At 36.8% G+C, this 25,000-nt stretch overlaps 1 protein-coding gene across 5 annotated transcripts in view; it reads left to right on the top strand.

Annotated features, from left to right (window-relative positions):
* The window catches only part of ZNF407 (zinc finger protein 407), a 333,732-nt gene that overhangs the window by 112,446 nt on the left and 196,286 nt on the right, over positions 1 to 25,000 (top strand). For all 5 annotated transcript variants that reach the window (XM_041484804.1, XM_041484806.1, XM_041484807.1 and 2 more), the window contains one exon: positions 18,799 to 18,873. In XM_041484804.1, the coding sequence (XP_041340738.1) occupies positions 18,799 to 18,873 (75 nt within the window). The remainder of the gene's footprint in view (positions 1 to 18,798; positions 18,874 to 25,000) is intronic.

Genomic DNA, 25,000 nt, shown 5'->3' with positions numbered 1-25,000 from the left:
TATCTGTTACTCTGGAGAAATCCAATAGATTCATATGTTATGCTAAAAGCTAAACTAATCAATATATAATTTTGCATCCATATGTACATATGTATTGAGTAATCAGAAGTATTTGTTAACTGTAAAGATGAAAAATGAATTTTAGGGTGGTCACTGCCATAGGTGCATACATATTTGTTTATGAATAGACCTTCAGGTGAACATATTCCTGGCGTATGCACATAATACAAATAATACAAAGTTTACTTTTTAGAACCGGCTTTCAAGAATACTAAATGAGTTTGATCCTGTTCCAGGTGGCCAGGGGTTTACAAATACAGCACAAGTTGTCATGGCCTTTGCTAAATAATATTTATTTTAAGGATTTACTGTAACAGTCTAACTAGTATAGGATTTAGTGTAACTAATTTAAAGAATTTAAAGATTAGATGCCCTTTAACTTGTCTCTGTTTATACAGCTCAGAATTGTGATGTGTTCGTCCTGGCATGCCATCCTCTGATTTTTAGGATTAGTGTCTTCCATTTTTCAGTTTTCTGCTGAGCAACTGCAGATGAATAAAACTGACTTTGGGTACCAGATCACCTGATTATCTCTCTCTCTCTAACAAGAGGTTCTCAGCAACAAACATGCATTACTTCCCAGGGAACTAATGGACTGATGGAGTTAGTGATTTTGGCTTTTGGACGATGTGAAACTGTTAGCTTTATAAGGTGCTGGCAAGGTTGCTTTGGGACTTTGTTGATTCAGAAAAGGACTATATAGTTTTCACCTGTTAAGCCTTCACCACAGAAGTTAAGGATGGGGAAACAGCCGTTTGTCAGAAACTTGACTGTCTTAGGGTGATACAAGCATTATAACATCACCCTAGGACATTGACTAATAAATAAATTTAATGATCTATTAAAAAAAGATGAAGGAAAGTGTGATCTGAGAAAGACGGGTAAATCTTGGTATGTTTTTTCCCAGTTACGGCCTCTATTTTTCAGAAATGTTGTAAAGGATAGGAGCCTTTCTCTGCACTGTCAATAATCCAAGACATTCCTGAATGATGCATGAACTCTGACATTTGCCTGTCAAGCAGACATGAACCTCCAATTTAAGCACAAGTAGTTTGATTTACTTATTTGCTGGTGGACCATATACTGTTGGAACAGTTGGGCAGGGGAGATCATGCCCTTTTAGACCTTCTTCTAAGGGAACATGCTTAGCATAACTAAGATTTTCTGACAGCTGGTATGTTGAAAAAGAAAGGAGAGGAAAATGGTATGCTATTACTAAACTCTTTTTTAGCATCTTTAGCAGAAAGAAGCGTAGTGACTTCTGAAATATTCTGCCACTGTCTGCATGAGCCTCCATCATTGAGGTTGATAATGAATTTGACTGTTTCTTTACTATGGGCTAAATTCCAGGCTGTGTTGTTACTCTGTAATGCACTCCATTGCTTGTCCTTGTTGTTATGCTCTTTTATGCCAGAAAAAGAATGCAGTTTGACAGCTATCACTACAAGTGCCTGTGGACATCATATACAAGCCAAATGCTAGATGGTGATAAATATGTTATGATTAGACCTTGTTATCTAGATCATATGTCCTGTAGTGAAACCTACACTTGTTTGCTCTCTTTTTGGGAGGAAGTAGGCTTGCATTAATTTAGAGATACATTGGAAACAAAAAGAGTCTTTTAATTTTAAAATAATTTTAAAATTAATATTTTTGGTTTACTTTGTCTTGTTGCTGGAGTGAAAAACAATTTCTGAATGCTTTATGATACAATTTTTAGTGATGCATCTACAAAAATGTAAGAAGAAATGCTATGTTTGTGCTTACCAAAGTGATAAGGAAAAGCAGAATCCTTTGGCAACTGCAAATGTAAGAGCTACAGATGTTCATAGCAAAACATAAGAAGAATGCTGAAAAAAGGAATTCCATTTTAATCTGAAAAATACTAGAAAGAATTTGCTTGTTCACTTCTGTCATTGACTGCCTGCTAGCCCTTCTTTCCCCTTATCATGGAGTATATGAATAACAAGGGCAAAGATATGTAGGCTATGTTGGTCTCTTCTCTGTTTATGGTTATGTCCCTGAGGAGGGAAGAGTGAGGTGCTGATGGGTGCCATTTCTGATCATCTCCAGCTGAGGGGATCCATGGAAGAGTTGATACCATTGAGGAAAAACCAGTTATTTTCGGGCAGAGTTCTTGAGCAATAAGGTTGGCCCTCCTGCAGGCCAACCTCCTGCAGGTTTCTCCACAGCACAGCTACTGGGGGCACGAAAAATCCAGTTAGCTGAATCTTCAGTGTGTCATGGTGAACTGGTCTACCAGCTTCACCCTTAGGCACAGCAATTGTTGCATGTTCTGACCAATCCAGGGGTTTACTTGTGCTGTAGCTAGCATGGTATTCTTCTTTTCAGACTAGTGGGATTTATTAGGAAAATAGGAGGCTTGGCTGTGAATCCTTGTGTAAGGACAGTTGTCACTCATACAATTTATGTCATGTGATGAAGAGACTGTGAGTTTGAAGGCTTTTAGGATCCTTTCCAACTCAGCATATTCTGCGATTGTGTGATCAGTGACATTTTTACTAACTCGTATCCATCCTTCCTCCGTAATCCCTGATTAGAGGCAGCAATATTGGATAATTACTTTGACTGGCCTTAAAATAAGTAAGTAAACATACTCACAATTTTACAACATTACTCATTTTCATCAAGGCTGTTTAAACACGTCTTGAAAAGTAGGATGTGTTTTAGTCTAAGCGATGGTAAATTCTCAATGAGTTGTCAGTACTGTTAAGATTTGTGAAATTCTCTAATAGGTATTCAAGAAGGTAACTTCAATGCCAGGTAATATCTGTGTTCTGAAATGTTGTGAAAGGGTTTTTCATACTTCTGTTTGTACTTGGGACTGCTCAGTTTTGATTTGTAAATTGTGCTTTTTTTTTGCATTGGTTTTAATTTTGAATAACTGTAACACAACTGTTGAAGGATCCATATTTGGAATGATTTCTTGATTTTCATAATTGAATTAAGATAAAGGCTAGCAGTTGGTAGGTGTGCACACCATCTTTCCCACTTCCCTTCTTGAAAAAAATAAAACAAAAGAGAAAACGGAAAAAAATAGAAAAAATAGAGATCTGGCTTTCTATGCTGTAGCCCTAGTCAGAGTGCTTGAGATATATTTTGTACTCATATTTCCAAGTGGATTTCCTAGATGGATGTACAGGAGTCTAAAGCATAATGAGATCTAAATTAAGGAGATAACAGGATACTCTCAGCACCCCATTGAATCCAGTCTGATTGAGAAGAGAGAATTTCCCTCAGATGACGTTTAAAAATGGGATTTCTAGGAGAGTGTTTGGTCAGGGATATTGGAATCTATGCTAATTTCTTCCACACCTGTTGTCTTTTAATGTCTTCTAGAGAAGCTTGCAGTATTGGATTCTTCCACTCTTCTAGCCTCGTGTAAGCAGACGGGGTCTGGTAATGAATACAAAGACTACTTTAGATCTAGTTATACAAAATCTCTCCTTGTGAACCTAAGTATGTTGACATTATCAGCAGACACATGTCCATTTTGTATTGCAGGAATGTGCGGGTTCAAGAGGCAGAAAAGTGTGATAAGGAATCCTGGCATGAACAACCAGATTCCATTGATGCATGAACACAAACACACCAGCTCACAGATTCACAAATATTCTGAGGCTAAATTAAAATAGTTTCTGGGCAGTTCTTATTCACTCTTAATTGGCTAATTGCCCAGCCTGACACTGGCATTGACAGTATTACAGAGGTAATATTTTTTTAAAGGGTGAGCAGTTCCTCAGCAATGTCTCCAATATCTTTCATATGGATATCTTTTTCTTTAACAGCAGGCATAGAAGTTTAGCCATTTTTTAGGATTGACATTTATTCATTGCTAGGAAAATATGTACACTGAAGTCTTTTGTGTGCTCGGAATAAGTAGAGAACGCAGAATATTTACATTAAGCCAAATAATTTTATATGCATATTCCTGTTTTTGTAGGATCATTAGATGAGAAAAAAGGTCTGGGGACTTTCCAAGATGAGCATCCTTATTGTGGAGATTTAAATAGAAAATGCAAGGTGTTTCCCTTTTTGTCATCAATATTGAAAAGCAGTAGCATGAGCAGCTGGTGATGGGTTAAGGGATCAGCTTATAGAAATTTATTGTTCAGGGGGCTGAGTAGCTCAGAGGATTAGTAATTGGATACAGATCCCACCACCTCCAGACTATTCACATGGAGCTCATCTTTATACTGACCACACCTTGTTATTGTCTCATAAGTTTTTACCACTTCTCTTCTAAAAAGTTTGTCTTCTTTGTATTCCAATGAAAGTCACTATCAGAAATGACACTTAGGTTTGTTGTCACATTGGAAAAAAATCACAGTTGAAAGGGCATGGAAAATGAACTTTAAATAACAGCGACTAAAATTAAAATTGGTGGAAAATAGAGGGATATTAAGAATTACAGACCAGTGAACTGTAAGTGCTCGGTAAATTGAAGTTATATTTTAGAGTACAAATCTAAAACACAGTCATAATGCCAAGGCAAACCAGTGTTACAAAGGAAAAGCATTTCCAAATTTTTATATGTGTATGCAGGCTACCTGCTTGTAAGACAGGGAGCAAATATAGGTAGTCTGTATAGCTATGCATTCTTTAACAAATTCCTTTATAACAGGACAAGAAATACCTAGCTACTTGTTTTGGAGCATTTTCTTTATCTTTATGAATTAGTGACTGACAAAAAGAAGCTTGAAAGTTTTAAAATTTTTAAGTGTGCTATATCACAAAGCATGCAATGGACATACCACTGCTGACATACTTCTGGTTTAAAACAAACAAACAAACAAAAAACCTCTCAGCTATTGTTATTTAATTACTGGCACCATTTAAGAGATTGTACTGTTGAAACCTTTAATTGTTCCACTGAGGCAGTTTGTCCATTTCATAATATCTACCCTGCACTGGTCAAGCTGCATTTTTGATGTTTTATTTTTAAGGGTACAAAATGAGTCCTAAAAATTATGCACTTGACAAATACGTGATCTAGTCAAAAGAAAGGAATCCCTTTTTCTTCTAAAAGCAATTTTCTCTTCTGTTGTTGGATTCTCTAAAGGATGTGATCTGTCTGTCACTGTGCTTCACAAGAAGTTCTCTTGAACTCGTGCAGAAGACAAGTGCTTTCAGAAACTGTAGTGGTGGAGAAATTTGCATTGTTTTATTTGGGACTGATAATATATTTTAGGCCCTCGTTATGGAAGGCTCTGTATGTTCTCATGGTCTCTTTAATACTTCATGACTGTCTGGGTGGTGCTCAGCTTTTAGCAGAATAGAAATCTTTTTTGCATCATTATTTTCTTCTATCTCTTCAACTGCAGTTTAGGTGAAATTTAAAAAGCACTCATAAAGAAGGGCATGTGTAAATTCTCCGAAATGCAGCAGACATAACCTGTGCTCAGCAACACATTTTTAAGTTTCCATTTTTTGTAGGGGTAGTATGTGAAGCACAGAGTCTCTGCAGCACTGTCCCTTGTCAGGAGCTCAGCTGAGCTGTAATATATTAGAGATTTTCAGCTCTTGCTAGGTCAGTGGTCTCAAAAATATTATTTCAAAAACTCCTCGAGAAATTTTAAAACATTTCAATAAAAGAAATAAAACTCCAGTTTCTTTTTGGAAGATCCTGGAAGCTGGTAACTGCTAGAAATCATACTGTCTGTATAAAAAAAGACAGTTTGCTTTTTATTTTTAGGTGGAATTTTTAAGTGAAACTAAATGAAGTTTAATGGCTTATAACATTGCATGAATTTGTCAAAACTGATCAGCTGGATTGCTACACAATGAATACTGAAAATGTTCTGGTTTTTAGGCTTATAATAGCCTACAGCCATTCAAAAGTCAAAATGTTATTTGATGATTTCAGAATGTTAATGAAATTATTATTAATAGCACATATATTAATCTTAATGATATATGTAAATATGAGCAAATGTAAAACACTGTTGACACCAAAATAATTATTCTGCTGCTGAAAGTAAACCTGGGGTTAAATTTCAGTGATCAAGCATAAAATAGTTTGCTCTAAGTGCGTCAATAAAAGAATTTCTGATGAAGTTTAAAATTCTATACAGGCTCAGGAGATTCAGAATGTTTGTTAGTACAAAAAAAAATTGAAAAGGAAAGGATGACTCTATTTGCTTTTAAATTAGAAGAAAATAGTAACAGACTGTTTGGATTAAGAAAAAAAGATGTAAAAGGCTTTGCTTTGTTGTTATCTGGATTACAGAAAATATCACATCTAATAGATGTTTAAGTGTGGGGGGTTTTAGGTGAGAGGGAAGTAACATATCATTCTCCACTGTGAATTCATTTGCTTAATAATTTGGTTTGACTGGCTTAACTTTTGTTTCTGGGCTTTTTGCTCATTTAAGTTGAAATACTCCTTTTGCAATATGCATGTAATTATTTTTTCCCCCTATTTGGTGGTGTTAATCAAGCTGTAATATGGTTTTCATGCTTGCTTTCTTTTTTTGGAAGGCAACAGGGTTATGTTCAAGGAATGTAGAGATTTCTTGTCTGTAGTTATATGCAATAAACAGCATGATACATTTTTTATTGTAATATCCATCTTTGGAAAGCTAAATGCTGGTAGCAGGATATGATCTGTCTATGTTGCAGTGTGAAAAGAAAGGCAGTGAACTTGGTTGTAAAGGAGAATTTCATGGCATTTTACCTGTTGAGGGCCCTGTAGAGCCAGAAGTATAGTGACTTGCCTAAGTGACAGGCAGTAGCAGCCATGGTGTCACTGTGTATTATCACCTCATGCTAGCTGGAAGCACTCCCTGAAGCCGATCTAGGTTGTATAGTCCTAGATGAGGTCTTCATGGGTGCTGACCATAAAAAGTTCATCAAAGTAATGAGGCGAGGCGAGAGCTTGGCGCTCATGGGCAGAGCTCAGCACCAAGGAGTGTGAACCGGCTCCAGCTGTGACAATAAAACAGCAGGTGGCTGCTGTCATTAGGGGTGGCAGATGAGGCAGGGGACTAACATTCAGCCCACAAAACTCTCATTTGTTAGCCATCGCCACTGTACCATGCAAAATAGCTTCCATCTCAGTCAGTTTTACTTTGCAAAATATTACGCAGTCGCCATAAGAAAATTAGAGCCTTGGGTTTACAGGTTCCTTGGATCTTATAATCAGAAAACTCAGTGCTCTCAGGTTATGTGGAAAATTGGACTTTTTTCTCCCTTGAACAGTTTGAGGGTCTTTACAGTAATTTTCTAATAGGTTGTTTCCACCCCAGCATGTGTTTATCAGTTAATATTTTGGACTATTTTGTTTGTTACTCCTTTATAAAATCAATTCCATCTATTCATTCAGCTATGTGTTGTACATAACATTGCCTGCTATTCAGTATTATAAAAGTTGCACACTGATCAGACTATTTCTGTCTCTATGTCTGTCCAGGTACAGATATTTCATGTAATAAATAATAGAGTTTTTTTGAAAGGAGTTCTGCTAATCTGAGAAATTGTAAAGAAACAGAACAGCCCTTTAATTTATTGGATTTTCTTTTGTTTGCTTATTTCTGTTAATGTAAAATGCGGAAGCATTTTCTGTGTATTTAATCTTTGCAGAATGTTTTTAAGCTTCCTAAAACTTGAGGCCTTTCTCAGCTGCAAACTGTCCTGCAGCTCATCCCTGCAGCAAGCCTTGTGGGTGCCAGGGGTTAAACAGTGGGGAGTGTGTTGGCTCCAATGTGAGAGCCATTTTACTTGCATCTTGTTACAAAGCTAAGCAGAGAATTGCATGTCAGTGGTTCCATGCTCTGTTCCATAGCGGTAAGTGACCTCCAGGAAATATGGAGAATTCAAGTGGTCATTTGGACATGTGTCAGTTGAGAGCATGTTAAATTCTAGTGCTCTAACAGGAACACATTCACGGAAATCAAAATGTGATGCAATACTGAATAAAACGAAGCACCACAGCATGCGTATGTACCTGTGTCACCTGTGCTGTTTGGTTCCCCTGCTACTGAAATGGACCTGTGGAATCCCATCATTTTGTGCTGGCGCTTGACATGAGGCTTTATGGGGCTGTGGTTGCAATGACAGCATGGATTAGGAAGGAAAAACCCTTTAACTGGAACTTAATTTCAGGAAGATGCTCAAAAAAAATTTTTTTTAGACATGGTTTATGTTTCTTTATAGGACCAGGCTGTCACTTCATATATAAAACTGAAGTTCTCTAATTTTTCCTGTTAGCAATATATATTCCTTTTATTGCATCTTTCTGGGGTACTTTGTAAATTCTTCTCTTTTAGAGAGCATACAAGCTTTTGTTTGAAACTACACTGATTTCTCCTTCACTTCTTTGTTCATAGGTACACTCAGCATGTGTCTGTAGGTTTTTCCAGGCCCTTGAGATCAAAGATGGTGGGGTTGTTTTTTTTTTTTTCTCAATTCCATTGGGCACCTATGTAGTTCCTACATCTCTCATGTTTGATTTGTGGCCAGAAATGGTCAGAGTTAATCTCAGATGCTGGCTGGAATTGGAGTAATCTTTGCCAGAGAACATCTTCTGCTGTGTCACAGATATCATCTTTATGACTGTACTGATTTGTCTGATCTATATTCCTGTGGTTTTTCCAGACTGATGACAGTCTTCATACCAAGAGCATGCAACATCCTTATCAGGCTGCATGAATGTGGGCTGATTCTGTGTGTGTGTGTTTTTGTGTGTGTGTGTGTGTGTGTAAAACATCCGTCTAATTTCAGTGGAATTTTTTTTTGTCTTTATTGCTTAAGTAACTTATATCTCAGGTGAGTACTCTTAGTCTCTTCAGTCCTGGCTTTGGATTTCTGAAGTGACTCCTGCTGGCCATCACAGGAAAACCTGAGAAAGACCAGACTGCTTGGCAGCTTCAGTGATTCCCCTGCTAAGTATGTGACTGAAGTGATGAGAGGTGTTAGCATTTTTTTATGGTATAAGTGGAGTAACACCACTGTTATGCCTGGAATTCTTACTTGGATAGACTTCTGTGCTGCTCTTTATGTCATCTGCATCCTCTATGATCACTGCCATAGTTTGAGAGAGCTTTTTAGGTCTGTAATACGTGGATAGTGCATAACAGTCTGTCTGGTCTGTATATCATGATTTGCTCTGAGAGACACTGTTACTTTCTTCAGTCAGCCTCCTTCTTCTGTGGTAGGAGGAAGTTGTTGCAACACTCCACTTTTGGGAAGAGCTGGGCATGGCTGTAATGAGAGTATCTGGAGAGACTGAGATGTCAGTTGAAAATGAAAACTCTGAGCTTTTACTTATGTTCAGGTACTAACAAAGATGTCTTCCAACAAAGAAAAACCAAACATTAATCAGACATGCTTGTCAGGTGTTAGGTTGGCCTGATGACACAGTGTTAGGTGGTTCTTAGTCCCTGAGGTAGCAATGGCCAGGCCCAAGAACCCTTGGACAAGGAAAGCCAGAACCATCCTTGTGCTTTAAACATATTAATGGGGATACAAGTATGAGATGCATTTTTTGTGGACTGAAACCAATCTGATCCACATGATAGCCTTTTGATTTCTTTGGCTGGAGCCAGTCAGTTCTGATTCTACCAGCCTGTTGTTAAAGGTTCATGCATGTGTATGGTACTACTGATGCTTACAGATTAGATCTTGCTGTCATAGATTTACTATTTTTATGCAGCTACTTTGGCAAAAAGATATTCTGAAGTATTTTGTTTTCTACCTGCAGTCAAACAGTCTTGTGGAATGCCTGGATGTAAGGCAAAAAGGATGTGTTTTACAGCTGAGTTTAAGTCTCGGGAATAAACAAATCAACCAGCACTTGCTTTTCTATGTCAGGCAAAGACCTAGGGCAACATTCTCACTACTCTCACAGATCAAGCAGACTGCAGAGTCTTCGCTCCAGCCACCATCTATCACCAGCAGCATTTCAAATTGTGGGGAAATTGTCAATAAAAATTGTGTGTGTCTTCTGATTGTGTATGACTTCTGAGCAGTTCAGTCATCAGATAGTGACCAATTTATTCATCTCATTCCTTTCTTGGTACCTCTCAACTTTGCAAAAGACCACAGGCACTGTAGCTGCAGAATTGACTTAGTTATGTATGTGGCACTGCTACTGCAGGCCCTATGTGTTTTCTAGTCGACAAATCAACTATCTTTAGATTTGTTTTGATTTCTTTTAAAGACAGGCAACAGTAGATTCTTTTGATGAGGAGAATTTCATTCTCAAGATAGCTCTTCCTCTAGAAGATCTGCATAAACCTGGTAATTCAGTCTGCAGTGTGATTTCTCAGCTGTCAGGAAGAAGCTACATCAAAACTGACTTTTCATTTAGGAATAGCAAGATATTAAATGTATTTGTTTGGCGCTATCAATTCTACTTTTAAGTAGAAAGTCATTGGAACATCCTTATTTTGAGATAGCCTTATAGTCCGTTTCTTTCAAAAGGCACAGACTTTGCTCGTTGGGATCACTGGGAAACTCTTTACCAACTCTGTGGAAAGTCCACTATTTCAAAACTCCTCTCAGAGCCCTTAGAGATGTGGTTCACCTGACCCACCCAAAATATTGAATTAACTATAGACAATTTCTGCCTTCCAATACTAGCCTGTTTATCCTGCTGTTGCTTTCCAGGCGCTAAATGATGATATGTGGAACTGATGCCTACTGCATCAAATTCTTTATCTGAAGTCCTGAGCATGCTAGGAGATGGACTCGGTCATGAGCAGGAAGGCAAGCCAGTAACTGAAGAAAGTAGAAAGAATGGATAAGGAAGGAATCAGTTATGAGACTGTTGGATATGGAAATCATGAAAAAATAAAAGACATAAGCTGTGTCTTGGTGGCAAGGTTGCTAAAGCACTATTCTGGATCACAGTGCTTACAGATGTAAACCTTAATTTTGTTTAAAGCATTTCTGCAGCTTCACGTAGCATGGCAAGTGTGTTTTCTGGTGATGTCCTGGTTTCGGAAGTTTGTATTAATCTCTCTTAAATGCAAGGCACTCCCAACACCAAACCTAGGGTTGCATTTCAGACTTTAGGAAAAGAGGTTCTGCGTTGTGGTAGACTTGAGAGGTTGATAGCAGTGCTAGAGGAAGTACATTGTGATTCTCTCTTTTTCTTCCTTTTTTTCTTTTTTTTTTTTGTGCAGCTGTTAGATTACCAAACACCTGTTAGAGGTGACAGTTACAGATGCTCAATAACCAATGAAAATTAATAGAACATGTGATTCTTTTAGCTAAGAAGTGATTTGGTAAGATGTGTTTAGAAATCTAATTACATACTGCTGTCTACCATTATCACTTAACATTCATTAACTTCTCTGAATATTGAAACAAACATTTCTTGTAGTGGTACTAATTTTCTCATATATTTGTAAGGTGATCTTCTGACAGAGGGAACACCTGACTTTAGCAGTTTTGCCACTGTTTAGCTATTTTATGTTTGCTCTTCAAACAAATAAAAGCAGAGTGTCATTTTTTTACTTACAGTTAACACTTGTTATTGTGTCTTCAAATATCAAAGTTCACAGTTCCACTCTTAAGTTTCTACTCACTTTTATGTTAATAATAATTATAACTGGCTGGACGTGGCTTATTCCTGCAGCTATCACTGAAGGGTACTTTTTGTATTTAAAATAAAACACTTCTACACAATACCTTCAAACCAAAAAAGTTCAGAATGGACCCTGAGCTAACTTGCAGGAAACCTTTTTGATTTCAGTTACAAAGTAAGTAACTTCAGGTGAGGCACACAGGTAAGTGAACTCCCTTATGGGGGAGCAAATTGTATAAATACTGCCACTGAATTCCTTTTTTTTTGCCACAGTCCTTGCTTGCAATAACAGACTAAATTTCTGGATGTCCTGGATGGTTTATATTATAACATATGTCTCTTCAAAGTGGGATGGTGAGAAAACAACTTCTGATGGCAAAACAAGCTTAAGTGGAACAGTAGAGGATGTTTCCTGTTTTATTTAGTTTGCTCTTTCTTTGTAACCAGGTCTCTTCTGCTAGAATATGTAAGAGGAGATAATTGTGCCGGTTGCTACTACTTTATGGCCATGGGGCTAATAATTCTTTGCCATCTTGAGAATAGCAGATTGGTGGCAGAGAGCAACAAGAATATGTTGAGGGATGTCTCTCTCTTCTGGTTGATAGATGCAGGAATATGCAGGAACAACACAGTCGATTGATTGATTGATAGCGTGCAACTCATCCATAATGATCTGTCTGATATAGCAGTAAATTATTCTTGAGATTGATGCAGGTCATTGAACAGCACATTGACAATCTTGTTGTCTGTCATCCTGTTCAAAGCAAGGCAGGAACAGTGGCTGCTGCAATGCTCAATTCTACCTTGGGTGCTAGCTGTGTGCAGGTGTTCTGATAATACAAGTTGTTGTCTTTATTTTTTGGGCAGCTGGGCTTCATTGCTAGCTTGTTACAAGTAACAGTAAAATGGAGATGATGTATTTTAAGACAAAAAGGTTGTACTCATTGCATTGATGATTTCATAGTAACAGAAAAAACATTTGAAAATGTTGGATTTTAAACTTCAGTAGCAAAACTTCTCCATGGAAAAGAAGCTAATAATAATTAAGAAACATACCTGGTTGTTGCATGGAAAATAGTAACACCCCCTCTCCCCCCCAAACCCAAACAACACCCTAAAAACCACCCAAAATTGAAGCAGAAAGGCTGATAGTTCTCAGAAATTCAAAAGGTTTGTTGGTCTTTAGGTTCCATGAATTACCATGATATCTTCCCATTGTAATCTGGGTTCTTGTCTTGTTAGTGATGGCAAGGTTGTCTTCAGTTACCTCTTTTGGTTTCTTGTTTCAAGAGGAAAAGTTTGAATTTTCCATTCTGCCAAGTTACACACACCTGAAGATGTGGATGGATGGATATGTTTGGCTTCCCAGTTTAATTACCGGTGTTGGTGAGGGTGGAGCATAGAGCAGCCATATCCTTCTTTGACACATGGGGTCAGCAGGGAGTAGAAGGCAGCGTGTCACAGCGCTCTCAGCACTGCAGAGTGCGTGATGACTTGTTAACCTTTTAGAACGTTATTGATGTATTTTTTTTAAGCTTACAAAGCATAACCATCTTCTTTATTTGGAAGCAATAAGACCTGCTTTATTTGGCTAGTAAATGAGTCTGGAGAAAGCCCCATCTTTCCTGTGCAGGGATCTAGGACTTGACGTCCTGTCATAGAAGGCATGAAGTTTTTCAGATATGTGGATGTTTTCTACATTAGACTTCGCCCTGCCAGATATTTACTTGAACCTGACATCTTGTCACAAAGGGCATGAAGCCTTTCAGACTACTGGATATCTTCCACACCAGACTCTGCCCTGCCAGATACTTTCTTTTAAATTGAATCCCTTGCACGCAGTCATGCAAGAGAGTTATCAGAGCCCCAGTCTGGACCCTTCAGAATCAGCAAACATCCAAAAATGATGGACTTGAAGAAATTCTCAGAAACTTAGACTTTTGATACATTGAAAGAAAAGCTTACTCGTTCATAGAAAACCATTGCTTTCTGGACAGTTCTGTTTGCCTCTGTGCTCTTGTTCCTGAAGTTAACCTGCTGAATAAATCCTGCTGGAGACATGAGATTTGGGTAGCAACTTTTTATATAATTTGGAGAATTTGAAAACTTTGAAATTTTTTAGTTCATGTCCACTTTTTAAAACTATTTGACTAAGTGCTAATTTGAATATGAGAAGTTCTACTTTTAAGGGTAGAACATGCACAACTTAAGTGCATGCAAAAATCTGTAATTGCATATACAAATTTTATTAAATGTTCTGAAATACATGTGCGTCCTGGTATTTCTTGAGAAAATGCACTATTTCTTTCTTTTACTGGTTGTTACCACTGTTGGTATGGCTCCATCTGAACCACACATTCAGCTACAACAATTAGGGTTTCCAGTGTTTTTCGAGACACAGTAAGTACAAATATGCTTCATTAATTTAGAAAGAACTATAGATTCTACATTCTTCTTTACTTGCCTAAATATATCCTGGTCCCCCTTCTTGGCATCATCTGTGAAGCTTGCCTTGATTTTCTGGTTTCTTGCCTCATGTGGAGATACATGGACAGAAATTCAAGCACAGATCATAGAAAACAAAACTTGATGTGAATAGGATAATATATTCATTGTATATTTCATTGTATTCTCTGATGATGTATAAAAGTTTGAGATCCTATTTCTTATTATTCCTTGATGCTGTCAGATCTCCCAGCTGATTCATCCAAAATGGTAAAACATTCTATCCTTTCTATGTGCCTGAAACTTATGCTAAAACAAAGCACTAAATTCTTGGATTTGTTTATGGGTTTGATTTTGGTTTTTTTAAAGGCTCTCAAGCAGCTTTTTAAAACATCCTATGTACTTGGGTTATGCAGTAGCTTACCTGTATTCTCAGAGTTAAATTTGTGTATAAAGAGGTTTTGGACAGTTTAAAGGAGATGTAAAGGATATTGAGAATATGAATAAAGGCTAGATATTCATTGTTATTCTCCTTGACTTTTCTGCTGTCATTGAACATTGTTGTCTGTAAGATAAATTTTCCAAGAGCAATTGCAGAGAGCAATGTATCCACTGAGAAGTGATTTAAAATTGCTCTTCAGCTGCTCGATACCTTGTTTGTAGAGTCCCACAAAAATAAATTCCCGTGCTGGCCCTCCTCAACAGTTATGTGCAGTTAGAAGATGACTGGTCTGTCACCATGGCTTCGAGTGACTTTCTGGTAGAGGTAGCATGTAGCTCCTTCCTAGGCCAAGGCACTTGGTCAACATGCAGGAAATGACAGGTTTCATGGCCTTATGGCCCAGAATGTTTGTTTTGGTTTGTGTGTGTGTGTTGTGTGTTTGCTTCTGGGTGGCTTTTTTTTAGGCTTTTGACTAACCCACTGATGTACTTATTCAAAAGGATATTATGGATTCAAAACATAATAAAACTTAGAATCTTTTGCCCTCTCAAAGCAAGATACTTCACAGAGAACAGTTCTCTCCCCACAGAGAAAATAGAAAACAGACAATACATGACAGATTATTCCTATTCCTTGCATACTGTGATGATAAACATTGTACATGCTGAAAAATTTGTATTACACTAGAATAAAAAGTGGAAGTAAAGATTGTCCAATATGTTTTTTTATTCCCAGAATTAGAAGTCCCTTTGTTTCTTTTGTACTTTAAAATGTGCTTTTATCTGAAGACAAGTCTATAGAGGCTCCTAAATCAGTTGCAGACATTCTGAGAGAGTCCAAATACTGTTTGAAGATTGCCATGGAATATGAATGGTCACGTTCCTACAAACCACAACTCTTCTAAAAGGAAACCAGAATGTTCTGTGAACTTATTTTGGGAAAGGTGCTCATGTATTTATGATTTAAAGGAATTTTTATTTATAGTTTGTGTGCAAAAAGTTGTCTATAGGGAATGAAGATGCTATTCTAAAGCTCTGTGTAATTTTTCAACTTGTCTTTAATTTATCCTGTAATTTCAACATAGAGTGTATGACTGAGGATGTTGTTGGTTTTGAAGCCAGAGTAGTTGAAAATCACTGAAAAAGGTAACCCAACACAATGCTACTGCCAGCAAAAGGAATCCTGCCTACTCACCTTGTTCCTCTTTAAGAGGAGGCTTCTAGTAGTCTTCCTGCCAAATGAAGGGAACTCCCAGTGATCATGACATGGATGCATAGGCTAGACATCTCTGCCTAAGCCTATGACAGGAGAGCAGCTGGGCTGTGACTTCTTGTCTTCATGGGTGTTGAGGATGAATTTGTACATATCAGAGTTTATAAATCTGGTTCTAGGCTTCTAGCATGGCCTGGTTTGCACATATTTGAAACAGTAGAGTTGGTTTGATGACAGGTTTTTTCTGCTCTCTTTTGACGTGCTTCTGAAACGAGTTAGTTTTTAGCATTTGAATGTCTATACTTCCACTAGAATTAAAAACAAGAAATGAGAAATTGGGTGAAGCCTGAATTGGTGCTTATCAATTGCTGATGGAAAGATTCCTTTTGATTTGAAGATGTATCAGTGCAATATATCTTGAAAGCATTCACTCAGTGAGTACTTATAGGTGCCAGTCAGACTTCTAGTAAGATTAGTTTAAAAGGCCAAGCCTAAGTCATGTCTATTCTAGCAGTAGCTTGGGAATAACTGATTTACCTCAGCAGAGGTAAATAGCATGCATAAACCCATTATTTTTTTACTACTGAACATTAATTACTTTGAAACCTAGAGTTACTCAATGTATGGAAAATATTTTTGTGTTTCTTTTGTAAAGCCAGCAAAACTGCTACCACTTCTCTGAAAATCACCTGCAGGATTTAGTAAACAAAACCAAATAGTTTTTACTTGTCTCTCTTTGTGGGTTTGTTTGTTTGTTTTAATGGGTGGTCCTCAAACTCAGCATCCAAACAAGGTTGTTTAGACTTTGCCTCTTATTTTAATAATGCCTGTCTCTGTTGGTATTTTTTTTTAATCTTGTTCTCAGTTTCCTATGAAAACAGCAACTCTGCTTTTATTCTTAAGGTCTGGTTCTCTACGGTGGGGTGCTGCCCCTGAGCTGTGCAGAGTGCTCCAGACTTGCACTGAGGCATTCTGCACTCCTCAAATCTGAAGGCTTTGAGCCTTACATTAAAAGCTTAAAATGTTAGCAGGTGCTGAAACCCAAACTGAGTCAGGGTTTATTTTATTTCTGCTGTGTAACAGCAGAAAAATGGTTGCTGGAACATAGATGCAACAGAGAGGAGGCAGAATGTGAGATTAATTGCTTCATGTTATTACCAAGGCCTTTGTCTTTGGTTTTGCAGAAAGGTATGTCTGTCTGTACCCCCTGCAGTTGTGTGGTATATCAAATGGTGAGCCTTTGTTTGGAAGCTGTAACTAAACGGGCTCAGAAACCAAAAAGTGCTTCCCTGCAAATATTGTGTAGCTCGTTGGCATCTTTTTATTCCATGCAAATAGCAAAATCTCCCTTTACACCTCTGATTGCACATTTCCCTTTCACAGTAATTTCATTGAGTTTATTTTTCTTTTAGAGAAGGGGGAAAATGGAAGTTTGTAACAGGAAATACAGGTATTACTGAATGAAAATATGTTTGGTACCATCCACAGCTTTGTGGAAATTCTATTTCTGTTGAAAAGCAAGGGCAGTACATTTTGTATGCCTTATGCTTTTATTAGAATACATTTTTTTTTTATTTTGTTACAATGATTTTCCCTATGTATAATAATTTTGATGATACTTGCATAGTAATGATAGTAACAGTGTAATAGATTATTCATAGTTGTAATGGTTATGGTGCCATAGTAATAAGTTGGGTAGGGAAAAGTATTTGGGATACTTTTTAAATGTATTTTTGTAAAAAATAAGGAAATTTATATCATTTAAATAAGACAGTATTATATTCTTAGACCTTAAGGGATGCACAAGAGAGATTCTCTGTAATAATGTGCAAGTGCCCAAAGAAGATCAGACACAGAAAAGCTAAATTAACATAATTGTAAAGGAAAAGTACTGTGTCTTTGCTTTTGTGGCTCTTATACCCCATAGTGCTGGTGTTTTACAGTCCTTCCATTGTCCATTACTGCAAACACGTCCAGATGAATTCAGCATTTAATGTTAAAAATCTTATAACATGCCAGTTTGATTTGTAGCCCTTCATATCATGGAATGCTAATTAAAATCATATTTTTGCATATGTCATGCCTTTCATGTACATATGCAAATAGAGTCTATTGCCTTTCAGCTATTAGTAATTAACTTTATGAAGGACAGCTGTAATACATAATTAACAAAAATGTTTGCAAGCCCTTTTCACACTGAAAGTTGCAGCAGTAAAATTTTTGCTTATCGAGAGAACCATTTTAGTTTAAAGCTTCAGTCTGATATCTAAATTGTTTGAAGCAGTCACATGACATAATTAAATTGATGTTATGGTCTTATCAGGGAGAATAGTACTTTATAGGCTTCTATCTGTTTCATTACGTATGTCACCAAAATTAAAGTAAATTATCTGTGTTTGGTTTGGTAGAAACATGATGCCAGGTAGTATGTATTTTGTTGCTACTGTTGGTGCTTTGAAGAATGTCTTGCCAGTTTGAACAATATTCCTGCTCATAGTGTATTCATGAACATGGGCTTCACGTTTTTCATCCTTTTTTTTCACAAGGCTATAAAATAACTAAGGCTATTAATTTGTTTCTGTGTGTATCTCTTTAAATAATTAATACAATGAAGTTTGACCAGGCATAAGCAGTGATTAAAGCATCTTATCTTGCTGTTTTTTCATGTTTCTCATGAAAAACAATGGAACTACCTGTATGAAGAAAGGTTGCAGGACAGGCCCATAAGGCTTGAATATATTCAAAGGTATAACTAAAACTGTATTGCTTTATAACATCAGACAATGTTTTTCAGGTAAAATAGACTATTATCAGTATAATGTGTGAAATGTTCTAATTTGCAAAGGGAAGCAGAAACAGGTTTTCCTTTTTTTGACCAATGATGTATGGTTGGGACTTGTAAGAGAAAAGCCAAGGGACTGCAAAATGAGGGAAGCCTGTTGTTACAAATGGACTCCCCAATCTAAGTCACATCCTAGCAGAAGAGGGTTTTTTTTAAGGTCTGCCTTTAATGAAATATGTTCAAGTGCATGCTCAAAACAGAAAAAAAGGTTTAATAAAATGTTCTTTCCCATTTGCTCTTTAACAGGGTGGCATTCGTGATGAAGAAGCATTTGAATACTCATTTGCTGGGCAAACACGGAGTTGGCACCCCCAAAGAAAGGTAAACTGCTTTAAAATTCTTTTTTATTGTATCTTACCCAGTATGTGGAGATCTTTTCTAGAATATTTATCTTGCCCACAATGAAGCCATCTGGATTTTTGCCTCAACTCCAAGAAAGATCCAACATCTTTAAGTGTTTTGATGTTGTGGTGCTTATGACATGTCTGTAGAAAGAAATTCCATGTAAAAGGTGTAGGATTTTCATCTTTTGGGGCTTTTTTTGACAGGTGATATTTTCTTTAAACTTTCATAGTTGTAAATGTGCCTCTCAGTACAAAATCAAATGTTTGGGGTTTTTTGGGTTTCTTTTCCTTTTTTGTTCTGTTCTTGCTGGCCTTGATGCTCATAGGTTTATAAAATTACTTTCAAAGAGGTAAAAGCCACAGAGGACTCAAAAAGAAAGTTTCCTCAAGTGTTCTTGGGCAGGAAGGGAAATTTGGTGTTTTCACTATTTGTAAAATGAATTAATTTATTTTTTCAATCTGTACAAAGCTACTTATTCTCCAACTTTGTTTGCAAGCAGGTTATTTTTTTATATGGTTTAAAATATAACTGTGTTTTACAAATTTAGTGGCACTGTGTTTGCAGATAAACAGATTTTGCTACAGATTTATTTGGCACATTGTGGCTTAGCTATTGCTATTTCACTGAATCTTTGGGCCAACTAGAAAATTGATGTGTTTTGGATAGCCAAAAGATCTCATATTCTCTTTCAGCCTGGGTAGATGGAGGTGTTCATTGCTGGATACATGATACTGTTTCAAATATTACTGCCTTGTAACTCATTCTTTGGGGGTAGGCTTTCATAAATAAAGAGTATTTTCTGGTTTTGATATGAAAAGAGAGGAAAATAAATTATAGGAGCTGTAGGAGAGCACAGCAAAGCACTTTCTGAGCCATGTTCATTTCTTGTTAAAGACAATGGAAATTGTGGTCAATTAGACCCATTCCTCACAAGTTTGTCATGCTTAAATCACGGAGGGTCCTAAGAGTAGGGTTTTAAATTAACAGCCCATACATATCTTAGCACTGATTTAGATAGTGCTTTTATTTTTAAGGAGATTTCCTCTACAAAGAGCTTAACCAGAATTTCCCTAACATGTGATTATTCATGAGTTTTGAGATATTCTATTTAATCTAAAATACACAGTGATGCATTGAAAAAACAATTACAGTTTCATCAAAGCAGATATCATAATAAAGTTTATGTTGGTTATCTCTTGTCATAGCACAACAATTACAAAAAGTGTTTTGCTCTGGTGGCTTATTTTATAACTGGAAGTATTCAATACCAATATATTCTTTTACAAGGGGATACTTGCTGTACACTCATAATAAATACAACATAGAGATAACTTGCATCACCCTAGTGAATATGTGCACAATAAAGGATACATACAATAGATTTCCAAATATAGTATCTTAGCCTGAGAGGAATATTTCTAGTGATGATCATCTTGAAATGAATTCCTAAACAAACAGGATGCTATTAACTAAAGCAGTTGTTGCTGGCTTTTCTTTGAGTGTTTTGTTCTGAAGGCCTCTCAGCTGTGGCTGTTTTCCCCATTTCTTCCCGTATTCCTTCAAGGCTTTCTGGCTGGCCAGCATAGCACGGGGAGGAGGAGGAGGAAGAGGAGGGTGGCAGGTTTACAGGCTCTGGCTGCCCAAGGAGCAGAGGAGCCCTGCTGAGGTTTGCAGCCTCCCTGCCCTGCCTGCTGGTGTGGCTGGGGAGGCTTTGCCTCCAGCATGGGCAGGTGGAATTGGAGCGACTTCATGCCCTCTTCTTTTGCAATTTCTTCATCCATCTTTTGAGTATTTCTTTTCCACAATACCTTTTCAGGTGGCACTTCAGCTTAATGTAGAGCAGCATCAAACAGTAGTGGCAGAGCTACAACAACAATATAAATTTCTAGCAGCAGTCCCTTGCTGGGGATGGGGGATGTTTGAGCCACGTGAACTACTGCAGTAAATACCAAACCACTGTTGCTTTCCTTTCCACCTTTCCTCTCCTATTATGAGAAAGTTTGATGCCTTTTAATGGCTTTAGGAACCAAAGAAATCCTTCTCCTGCATGTTAAACCATCACTTTAGGCATAAACATATTATAAATTAAGTTACATAGTTTTCTTACCTATGTAAAACATTAATGCTTTGATTATAATTTTGCAAGCTTGCTATTTTTTAATTTCTCTAGGACAATATAATCAGTTTATTCTTTATGTTTTGAATTTGATTCTGCCCTCTGATACATTGCATATTATAGCAAATACTAATAGAAGCTAGCTAAATAGGCTGTGACAATTAAATTAATAATGCATTTTATTTGCAAGTGTTTAGTCTTCATGGTTTGACTGATATATGCAAAGATGGTAATTTATTAAAAGTAAATTCATGTAATTGTACTACAGAATTTGATGGACCAAAAAAAGTTGTCAGCATGACTATCATCAAAAACAGAAAATTGAAAAGAAGTTCAAAAGGGTGCTTGAAAAAAATTGTTATAATCCATACACCCCAAGAAACTGAGACCCTTTATACAAACTTCTTAGAATGGAATTGCTGGTGTTAGGCATAGAGATAGTTCTGAAAGGGAAAGAAAAAATACATTTACAATTTAGTAAGGAGTACTTAACTTATGCACCTTGCTCTCTGTAGCTTTCCATCACTATTGGGTTTTTTTAGTGCACAAAAGGGAGGAGTTATGGAGGCTGTGGAGGTGTTTGCATGGTCAGATACAGAAAACAAGTGTAACTTATAAGGAAATTGCTACTAAAACATCTTTTGTTTGAGGTTTTTTTTTTTTTTTTTTTTTTTTTTTTTTTTTTTTAAGACAGTTGATTTATGGGGAAAATACTGTACAGTTGAAAATCACAAAGGTTTTTAAAAAATAAACTTGTAGTAAAATGTCTGCACATTTCAGACACAAAACCCCCTACTGCCTAGTCCATTATGATCATTACCATTTAATAGCTAACTCAAAAGTGGAATGTTTTAACAGAAAGAATTCCTCTAAGGTATATTTTCCTGTTATTGGAACTGTGATACTGATTTATTGTCAACTTGAATGTGTCTCAAAACTGGCATGTTATCTGCTAAGTCCAAGGCCAGTACATATTTGGTACTTCAGTGTCAGTAATCTTCATGGGACCTATAACTATGTCTTATTGGTAGGATAAATCTTTGGCTACACCTTTATTGTGTCTAGTAGACATTGTGGTTGAGGACAAGGTGAGTGCATCGGTAATGTTAATGGTGCCAAGTTCTAATTTCTGTTACATAATTACTGTACTTGTAAATTGTGTCAGAACACAGAACAAAGAGATGTTTCACTGTGAAGATATACACATATACACACATAAAAATATGAGCAAGAAAATAAAAATAAATTCACTAAGTCATTCATCAGTGAGAATAAATTCTGCCACTGTTAAGTACAACTCTGGATTTAGAATTTTTTTTATATGAAAAATACACATAAATACTCTTTAAAGATTTTTTTGAGACACCATTAGTACTGTAAAATATACATTTTTTAGTTTATGATACTTTCTTAACTAGAGTTCTATCTCTCTGTTTAAAAAATTCTTTTACATAAGAAAAAGTGGTAGAAAAGCCTTTATAGTTGCTTAATTACCTCATCTTCCGTATGAATTTTAAATGATCAGTTGCCTCTGAAATAACTTTACATATGAGTAATCCCATTGAATAAAATAGAATCATTCATATAAGAATGAATAATGTTGCTGGTAGCACAAACAGTCACTGAATTGGAGTATCTATTGTAAAACAATTCTTGTGAAGGTCATTAAAATATATATTTGATTTTGGGAGGGTCTAGTATTTTTCATGTGCTTTAAGAATAGGATCATTGTTACAGTGCCAGTAACATCATATGAAGATCATATGATTTTGAAATTACCTTGATTGACTGAAAAAACAGTGAGAGGAAGAGCTATAGGTAAATATATAGGTAAATACCTACTACTGTCTAATAGCAACCTAAATATGTTTGAGTTGCTTTGTCAAATAATGTTGAAATATCACATACTTTTAAGATTTGTGTATGTTTTACACTTTGATGTAAAAAGAGGAAATTCCTAGGTGCCAGTTGTTTCATGTGTTTGCATAAGCCCATCTGAATTTGTGAATATTAAATTCTACTAATATGTAAATATCATTAAATAGACAAGACTGTAGGTATGTCAGTGGAAGGGATTGTTGAGGTGTGAAAGAAAAGTAGCCAGGACAAATGAACTCAGGGTTGATGTTCTCTGTATTATTTAGAAAACTGTCTTGTAACCAGCTGCTGTGTCCCGATATTTCCATTTTGAATGTAAAACTAGAAGTGTATCAAGTCCATCAGTACAACCCTCTTTTGTTTAACTGAAGTGTTAATTCTTCTTTTGAAGCATTTTTCTTTCTTTGAGTAGAGAAATTTGTGATAGTAACTACTTGATACACCAGTTTTGGGCAATGCTACCCCTGCAAAGTAAAAAGATCCAGTTTGATGTTACAGCAAATTCTGAGTAAACAAGTGGCAAAAGTCACGAAGTATTGTGCCATACATCCATATGAAAGGAAGTTGTTCCAGTCATCCCAGCTTTCTGCTTCCACTGCATAAGTCAACTGTGCAGACCAAGAGGGTAAGGGTAACTGTGTAATCATTTTGTAATGATCTGCTCCAGTTGTTCCAGTTGGTCGTGTTCTGAAGGAATGTAGCTGTCTCACAGAAGGGTTTCCATTTAGAGGCACTGGCAGTACATGTGGATCCACTGGGCAAGAGGCTACCTGTAGTAGGTGGTGTGCTGAGTCTTGCCTGCTAGCTTTGTCATCATCTTTTACTGCTTCTTGCAAATGAGTTTTTGACTGGAACCCAGCACTACTGGTTAACTACATCTGAATGAAAAGCTTTACTTAATTAATTATTTCCTGCATTTTGCTTTAGAGGGTCTTGGACAGTTACATAATCATACTTTGGAAAAGTGCTAAGGAAAGAAATGTAGCTTTTTCTTGAAATATTTACTGTTTAAAAGTTTGTGATAAGAGGATGTGCGTATGTAAAGGACTCAACTTAGCAGTGTTTGGGAGCTGAAGTTTTGCCTGATATGCATGCTCAGCTTTCCATGTTTTGGAGGCTTATCTGATCTTTGCAAGCAGTATTTCTCTTTGGTGTTCAGCTCTTGTCTGGTGCTATACTATGTCAGAGTGTGGAACAGGTTCCATAGGTACAGGCTCCACAATCACTTGCTGCCTGAGTGTTTTCCTCTGTCTGTGTCTGACCAAGGAACATAAGGAAGCCACCTGTGGTTCCTCAGGTACTTACTTACTTCTTAGTCAGGTAAGTAGAAGATGTGCTGAAAATGCACAGCTTTCTTCATGGCTTGTTGTCTGTACACATCATATGCATTTGCTTTGCTACAAAGAAATGAAGACTAGGCAGACATTTATACTTTGGAAGACTGCTGTCACAAAGACAAGTGATGACTTCAGCATCTTTTCAGAAAGAAAAATAACATGTGAAGGACTGTAAAAGAATGAAGTTATTTTGCTACTACTCATTATTTGTTCTTCTTATCAAATCCTGGCAATATTAGAGTTTTGTTTAGAAGGAAGGACAATCTGAAGTAAGTTTATTTTAATTGCTCAGTATGTGAGATGTTTTGGAAATTTCTGTAGTCAGCAACAGTCTTCCTGTTGTGAAGGCTTAGCTGCTATTGTTAGAAAATAGAGGGAGTACTAATAGGATTCATGCTGCCCACAGTGAGCACCTTTGGCTAATTTTAAGCATCATAACAAGAAATAAATGATGATCTCACATTCATGAACAATCAAGTATTGTCTAGAGCATAGGTTATTAGTTCCATTAGCAAGAGTATGCTAACATTGTCGGTGAATCTATTGAAGACAGTGTGGGTAGCTGCTGAAAGCATCAGCTTTATTTCACAATGGTTTGTTTCCCAGGAAAGCAGTTCCTTGTTGCATGCCATCAGCCAAAAAGTTGTAAGCTGCAAACTGACCCCTCCTCTGATGCAGTCAGCTGAAAGTAAGTTGTCCCAGTTGCATGTCCCAGCTTGCTGCTTCCACTGTGTAAGGCAACTGTGTAGGTCAAGAGGGTAAGGATTAGGAT

This window comes from Pyrgilauda ruficollis, unplaced genomic scaffold (genome assembly GCF_017590135.1).
Source record: "Pyrgilauda ruficollis isolate IOZ18807 unplaced genomic scaffold, ASM1759013v1 scaffold68, whole genome shotgun sequence".
Taxonomy (NCBI): Eukaryota; Metazoa; Chordata; class Aves; order Passeriformes; family Passeridae; genus Pyrgilauda; species Pyrgilauda ruficollis.
The sequence above is the reverse complement of the archived record's forward strand: the minus strand, read 5'-3'. Positions and strand labels throughout refer to the sequence as shown.